Genomic DNA, 8,131 nt, shown 5'->3' with positions numbered 1-8,131 from the left:
GGCAGCAGGCAGGAGGGCAGGAGGGCAGCACCGCCCGGGGCAGCGGGGCAGCAGGGCAGCAGCCCACCTGGTCCTCCGCAGCCACAGCCACAAAGTCTTGCCCTCGGCTCGCACCCGCGTCACTGCCCAGACAGGGATGCCCACCTGGCAGGTGTCTGAGGCCCTCTCTGTGCCATCGCTCAGCATAGACACCGATGCCGCTTCTTTCCATATTTATTTCAACATTTCAGAGGTAACAGAAGTGCCCTGGCGGCAGGTGTGCGAGGCAGGATGGGGCACCAGGTGGGACATTTCATATAAATGAATTCGCAAAAACAGTTAGCTTTGTGTGCCTGTCTTCTTTTAAACTAGAATTTTGTCAAGGTTCCTTTACGTGGATGAATACTATTCCTTTGCACAAATAGTCTACGTGTTGTGTATACATTCATCGATAGGTGGATGTTTGGGTCATTTCCATTTTAGGGCTGTTAGGCATAACGTTATGAAAATCCGAGTACAGCTTCTTGTGTGGACATCTGTTTTCATTTCTGCTAGGTATACACTCAGGACGGGAATTGCTGGGTCGTTTCGTAACTTGATGTTTAACTTTGTAGTTGCCAAATTTTTCTCAAAGCATCTGCAATAGTTTACATTCCAGATAGCAATATCTGAGGATTCCAGCTTTTCCACATCCTTGGCAACACTTGTTAAATTCTGTATTCGCCTTTTGAAAATAATATTATGGCCATCTTAGTGGGTGGGAGGTGGCATCTCATTGTGCTTTTGATTTGCATTTCCCTAATTACTAATGATGATGAGAATCTTTTATTTTTCTTCTTATTAAATTTGTTGGGCTGACATGGCTTAACAAATTATATAGGTTTCAAGTGTACATTTCTATGATACGTGACCTTTATATTGCATTGTGCATCCATAAGCCAAAGTCAAATCATCTTCCATCGACACATATTTGACCCCCTTTACCCTCCACAATCCCTCCCTTCCTGTCTGGCGACCACCATACCGTTGTCTGTGCCTGTGAGTTCTTGTTTGTTCATTTGTTACTTTCAGTTTTATATCCCACATGTGGATGAAATCAAAGGGTTCTTAACTTTTTCTGTCTGACTTATTTGACTTAACATGATATTCTCAAGGTCCATCCATGATGGGGATATTTAAATGTACTTACTAGCCATTTGTATATCTTTTGAGAAATGTGTATTCACATCTTTTGCCTATTTTAAAATTGAGTTATTTGTCTTTTTTATTGTTCAGTTGTAAAAATTCTTTATATGTTCCAGAAACTAGGCTTTTATGAAATACTAGAGGCCCAGTGCATGGATTCGTGCACTGGTGGGGTCCCTCAGCCTGGCCTGCACCCTCTCACAATCTGGGATCCCTCGTGGGGATGTTGGAGAGCCGGTTCTGGCCCAGTCCCCGCAGGCCAGGCAGAGAGACCCCACCCATGCACGAATTTGTGCACCGGGCCTGTAGTATGCATATAAGATCTTCGGTTAATCTCTTCCCACCCTCCCTCATCCCCCCTCCTCTCTGAGATTCATCAGTCTGTTCCATGTTTCCATGCCTGTGCATTGAGTGTCTGCCCCCTGGTGGTCAGTGAGCATCATAGCTACTGGTCGAATGGTTGCTTAGGCTTTTATATATGTAGATATGATGTGCAAATGTTTTTGCCTATAGTGACAGTTGTAGTTTCACTTTCTTAATAGTATTTAATTATTTTAAAAATATATATTAACTGCTCTCTGAACTTTTTCTTTCCTTTCAAAAAGATAATGCCACATCACAAGCATTGGTTCCATTTGGTGCCCCTAAGCAAGCTGTTGAGATTTGTCATGAAGATAAAATGACAAATACTGAAGGTGAGGACTGAATGTAAATTGTAATCTATGTAAACTATGTTTATAGTCACTCATTAGTTTTTGATATCAATATTATATTTTATTGAGCAATAAACCCTAAGTATCAATTAATAGTTAACAAAGTAATTATATACAATATTAAGAATACAATATTATAATTTATTTTATTAATTACATATTGTTAATTGCAAACTTATTTATATTGTTTATAATTTCACAAATGTATGAATTTTTAAATTAAACATTTTCTTTATTGCTTGTGCCATGACTGGAAGGTGCTAGAAACTTCCAGTTTAATGAGGATATGTCTTTTAGAAGAAGAATGAGGACTGATGTTTTCAAGGTGTGAAATCCAGAATTAAAAATTGTTCAGTGAGAATCCATAAAACATCTCTGAAAGTGTTGCTGATATGTGGAAAGAAATGATGAATGTGCACATTTGATGTACAGGGGTTCATAATTATATCTTCGGTCAGTCTGGTGGAGAACTTGATATCAAAAACTTTCAATCTTGATTAGTAAATGTCTGCTCTGGACATCTTCAGTTTGACGGGATAAAATGGAATAAGTTGCCATTTTGATTCTTTACCTACAAAATATGGAACAAATATATTACTTTGACTACAGCATCAGGAAGATTGAGAAGTGTAAAAGTAATCCCTTAAGATAAAGGTAGAAATGATTGAGGTACAGTCAAGAAGCATTTGAGTTTCAGGCTCAAGAGCGTGAACTTTATTTCTCAGTCTCCAGGCCTAGATATGTTTAAGGAGAGACGTTACATAACTATGCTTGGAAATATTAGTCTGCTTTGCAGAATGATTTGGTTACAGGAGGATATGAGGAGACTGATTACCTTTTCATTACAGTCCAGGCTTAAGGTAATAAGGCTTCATTTATGAAGGATCAATGGCTATGAAAGATGGGAGTTAAGGAGACATTATAAAGGAACAAGATTTGATAATAACATAGGAACTTGAATGAAAAGAGGATTCCACAATGATTTAACTATTGCACACTTTGATAATGGGAACAGAGATGCAAGAAAGGAAATGAGGTTGAGTGGCATGAAAATGAGTTTAGTTTCAGAAATACCGGCTTTGCAAATGGGTTTGTCTCTTCACGACTCCCTTTGGCTTGTTGGCCTTGAAAAAGTCCAAATGTTTAATACCAAGTAGATTGGAGGTAGACCTGTCATCAAAAGTTTCATCTTGGTATATCTTTAGTCTCTCATCATAGCTTTACTTGCCAAATCGTTCCTGATTAGCTGCTCTGAGTTGGGTACCATTCTCTCTGCTTGGGATGTACCAGGCCCCTCCGGCAGAGCTCTCTGCATGAATCCCTTATCTTGTCCAGCTCTATGTCTGAGGATATCAATGTGTTTCTTTTCCTCTGTAGCCTTTCTGGCTTTGGCATGCAGTTTACTGTTGTCATGAATTTCTGTATTTCCTTATTTGTGGTATAGCAACTCCATGGGTACATTCTAATTCTAACGTCATCCTCCCATCCTGCAAAGGATCCCGCAGGTCCCACCTTTCCTTTTCTCCACTCAGTGTAGGGTCAGGCTCTAGGAAGGATATGTACATTTTGACATGGAGTTCAGGGTAAAAATAAGTCTAAAGATGCTGAGTTGTGGGTTAAGCACTTAGAAGAGATAACTAAGAGAGAAAGTTATATCTTACCAAGACTCATACCTACGAGGTGAAATAGGCAATGAAGTGAGAAAAAGCGATCGAAGAAGAGCATTTCAGGGAAGTGTGTCTACTCTGTTCTGGAGTATAAAGAGTTAAAAGAGATGGAGAATGATAGGAGGTTATTGGATGATGTTACTAAGATCTGGTGAGTGATTTTTGTTTTGTTATAAAACAAATTTATTGAGGTAAGTTTTAAGTACAATATAGTTCACTCATTTCAAGTCTGCAAGTCAGTGACTTTTGACAAATATACAGATTTATTTTACCGTTATCTTAAACAGGATATAGAATCTTCCATTTTTTAAAATATATTTTTATTGATTTCAGAGAGGAAGGGAAAGGAAGAGAGATAGAAACATCAGTGATGAGAGAGAATCATTAACTGGCTGCCTCCTGCACACCCCACACTGGGGATCGAGCCTGCAACCCAACCCGGGCATGTGCCCTCACCAGGAATGGAACCCTGTCCTCCTGGTTTATAGGTCGACGCTCAATCCCTGAGCCACACGGGCCGGGCTAGAGTCTTCCATTTTTCCAGAAAGTTCATTCATGCCCTCTGTAGTGAGTCTCATTCTACCCATTCCCCATATCCACTTATAGGGTTTGAGTTTTACCATTCTAAAATTCCAGATGCATGGTAATTATTATGGCTGGGTGAATAAATCATGTACACACCCATGTCACTGAGCAAGGAGAGTTGACAGTTCATGAACATAGTATTTTTACAACGCAACCAGCCAGTCCATATTTTCTCTCAAATGGAAGTTTCTTGTTGCAGAGTCTCCACAAACCTCAGCTCTGGCCCAGATACAGGAGGATCTGTCCGCTTATACACTGACGCTGAGCACGGACAATGGGGTTGGGCAGATGGTTAGAGAGGATGAGGGTCCTGCTTGAGCCGAGTTCTTTGACCACCCTGACCACCTGTGCACAGCCTTCACCAGGAGCAGCTCTGTCAATTAACGTTTGACTAAGACCATTAATTCTCATTGCATCGTGGGATTTTAGGTGAAAAATATTTTATATGGCACCCTACCAACCCATTCACTTATTAAATGAGAAATCTCGGGTTAGAGATTGAGTCATTTTAGCTTAGGAAGCAGAGTTAATTATCAGTCAAGTGAAAAAAAAAATGAACGTGGACACCTAGTTCAGTGATCGAGGTGCCTCTTTAAGGTGGGAAAAATGGAAAAGCAAAGCCGAGCAGAGGTTTAACCAATGCCATGCATACGTTAGGATAAAACCAGGAAGAAGAACTCTAGAATCCTGGTTCTGTCTCGTGCTGCTTATGATGCCAAGTCTTTCCCAGAATTTCAATGCAAAATGTAACTCATAGTATCTTACACTCCACACTGTACTACATGTACGATGTTAACACCAAGCCATAGGGGTGCTATGGAAATCAATTAGTAATCACACAATGGGTTGAAAGTGGCACCTGCAGAAAAATGTTAAATGAGTCATTACCATCCTTGTTTTCCCCACATTTAATGAAGCAAAGCAAATGTTTTGAGTGTAAGGACAACTGCCTAGTTGTTAAATGTCTATTAAAATCTTCTTATTTCTAGAAGGAAGGGCAACATGCCCTTATCAAGATACTTGGTCCTTTGACTATTGCAGAGATGAAAGTATACATTTCTCTGTGTATGAACTAAAGAGGAAATATGTAATAGAACACATGGGAAATAGTCATAGCAAGTATATCTGTTCAGTATGCCAAAGTAAACTGGTACCTTAAAGGAACATTCAAAAACAAGTGAGATGTGAAGCATTTGAGATGCCCTGAAATATGTTTATAGGACTGCTCCTCTTTGCCACATTTTTAAAAATAAGAAAACAACCCTTGTAGTATAGCTGACATTCCATAGCCAGGGAGATAGAGTTCAAGTACCAGCCCTCCTGCCTATCAGTTGTGTGGAATTTGACATGTTTTATAACTTCTCTCAGCCTTCGTTTCCTCGCTTATGAAATCAAGGTAATGTATATATGTTCATATATACACAGATGCACACATATATTCAGATTTATGGGATAGGGCCAAAACTTTTATTTTACAAATGGTACAGATATGCCATTTTCACAGAAGTTGTCCTTTTAGAGGAGGAGATTAGGAGACTGCGTTTAAAAGACTGCAGTTGCAATGGAGACACCTAAATTATGGACAACTCTGAAGGTTGGCATTGAAACAAAAGGCACAGTCAGTAGGCAGTAGCATTACCTCTGTGTTTCTCAAGGTCAATTAAAATGAGGTCATCACACTCTTCTCATTGAGGCACCGACCCTATTTTGTGTCTTGCATTTAAGATCAGTAACTATAATCCTTTAAGATGAACAGCTATAATCCAGCCCAGTAGAGTCCTTAGACACAAAAGGACTGCAAGTAAGCACTTTGGTGGAGTTTCATGGACAGCTTTGCTGTGCTTCTGCAGCCTTCAGATGATGCGGGACATGCCAGGATTAGAGGCACTGAGGCACATCAGACTGAGTGGATTTGATGATGAGCACAACTTGAATGCTCTGGTGAGGACATCAATCACTCTCTGTAAGAGACTCCAGTTTTCAGAAATGGAAGATAGAAAATGAGGTTATTATGAGGATGAAGGGGACTTTGTTTTATTTTTTGCAGCAAGAAAAACTAATGCTGGATTTAAGGAAGAAGTCCTTCAATATATGAGTGGATGGATATTATTTGCATTGGAAGAAGTGGAATCACTTTGAAGGGAGAATTTAAAATGTATTTCAAAGTCATTTTTAAAATTGATTTAGAATTTATTTAGAAACAAATGAATTAATGTTTTCTGCCTTTTTTCTTTACTTTGCCCCCCCCTCCCCCGCCATAGTTAGTTCATAATGCTATGAAACACTTAAACTTAAGTTTGAAAATGTATTCTCTCTTCTTAGAATCATTTTTATTTCTTACATTTTAAGTCATATATGATTTTTTTTAGATTTCAAAATTTTAGAAGGTTCATTCTGTAATTGTGACATATTTATCTACCTAGTTGTTAAAACTTTGAGTATTAGTTTTAATAAAGCTGAATATTTTTGCATGTTCTCAACATCAAGGTTACTACACTGTGTATAACTGATGAGTAACTTCCACTGCCTGCTTTATCTTTAGGGGTGAACGAAGGCATTTACTTTAGTTACCCGTCTCGGCGTCACAGCTGTTCTTTAGTAAATATTCCATCACCATGTGTCAACAAAATGATTTCACACATTGAAGATGTGGAGTCTAAAATAGAGGGACATCTGAAACAGGTAAGTGACATTTAAAATGATAACACTGTTACAAGTGCTGTAAAGCATACAAAGGTATGTTAGTTAAAGAACCCAAGGAGTTTTTTTTTTTTTTACGAAAGTTGAAATAGTTTCTAGAACCTTTGCTTAGTGGTCTAATTTTCTAATCTGGACGTGATTTTGATAGTCTCACTTCAGAAGGGTGAAACAACCTCATTAAATAGATTCCTCCCCCTACCTGATTCTTCTTTATCCGAAGGCAATCATGCTAAGTAGTAATTTCCATAAGCCAACTTGACTAGTAAATTAAATAGTATTTACATTCTTTTTTGGGGGGACACTAAACTGATTAGATGATTAGACGAGGACATTGGTGTATGAAAGGACAGTGTGCCCTTTTTAATGAGTTATTTTGTTCTAAAGAAATACCTAATAGGTCTGTTAAAAAGAATATAATTATTCCTTCTTTGTCTTTTTAACCTGTTAGTTTGCCTTTATTATTCTGAAGGGAGTTCAGTCTTGAAACTACTGAACATTCAATTATTTTCAAAGGATGATTTAGAAATGATAAAAACATTCTCACACTCTTCTAAAGATTATATTTCTAAGCAATTAATGCATAAGTAGTGTGTTCACCTGGGAGGGTAAGTTTGCCAGAGAGCAGAGACCTGTGCTTCCTCTCTTCCTTCACCACTGTTACAGGATCGCTCTGAGAAGGTTCTGGTGGGCCACCTGTGATGCTCGGTCTAGGGTTTGGTTGCCTTCAAGAAAAGCATTATAGTGCATTTGTTAAAATCGCAGGCTTTATAACTACACTAGAGGCCTGGTGCACGAAATTCGTGCACGGGGTAGGGGGTGTCCCTCAGCCCAGCCTGCACCCTCTCCAATCTGGGACCGCCCGAGTGATCTCCAACTGCCCATTTAGGCCCGATCCTGGTGGACAGTTGTACATCCCTCTCACAATCCAGGGCTGCTGGCTCCCAACCTCTCACCTGCCTGCCTGCCTGATTGCCCCTAACCGCTTCTGCCTGCCAGCCTGATCACCCCCTAACCACTCCCCTGCCAGCCTGATTGACGCCTAACTGCTCCCCTGCTGGCCCAATTGCCCCTAACTGCCCTCCCCTGCTGGCCTGGTCGCCCCTAACTGTCCTCCCCTGCAGGCCTGGTTCCCTGCAGGCTTGGTTGCCCCCAACTTCTCTCCCCTGCAGGCCTGGTCCCCCCGCAACTGCCCTCCCCTGCAGGCCTGGTCACCCCCAACTGCCCTCCCCTACAGGCCTGGTCACCCCCAACTGCCCTCTCCTGCAGGCCTGGTCACCCCCAACTGCCCTCCCCTGCAGGCCT

At 40.4% G+C, this 8,131-nt stretch overlaps 1 protein-coding gene across 1 annotated transcript in view; it reads left to right on the top strand.

Annotated features, from left to right (window-relative positions):
* CCDC178 (coiled-coil domain containing 178) overlaps positions 1–8,131 on the top strand; it is a gene marked incomplete at its 3' end in the record, with an annotated part of 74,993 nt that overhangs the window by 879 nt on the left and 65,983 nt on the right. Inside the window, exons 2-3 of the mRNA XM_014549278.1 lie at positions 1,770–1,859; positions 6,672–6,811. Coding sequence (XP_014404764.1) covers positions 1,770–1,859; positions 6,672–6,811 — 230 coding nt within the window. The remainder of the gene's footprint in view (positions 1–1,769; positions 1,860–6,671; positions 6,812–8,131) is intronic.

This window comes from Myotis brandtii, unplaced genomic scaffold, assembly GCF_000412655.1.
Source record: "Myotis brandtii unplaced genomic scaffold, ASM41265v1 scaffold541, whole genome shotgun sequence".
Classification (NCBI taxonomy): domain Eukaryota; kingdom Metazoa; phylum Chordata; class Mammalia; order Chiroptera; family Vespertilionidae; genus Myotis; species Myotis brandtii.
The sequence above is the reverse complement of the archived record's forward strand: the minus strand, read 5'-3'. Positions and strand labels throughout refer to the sequence as shown.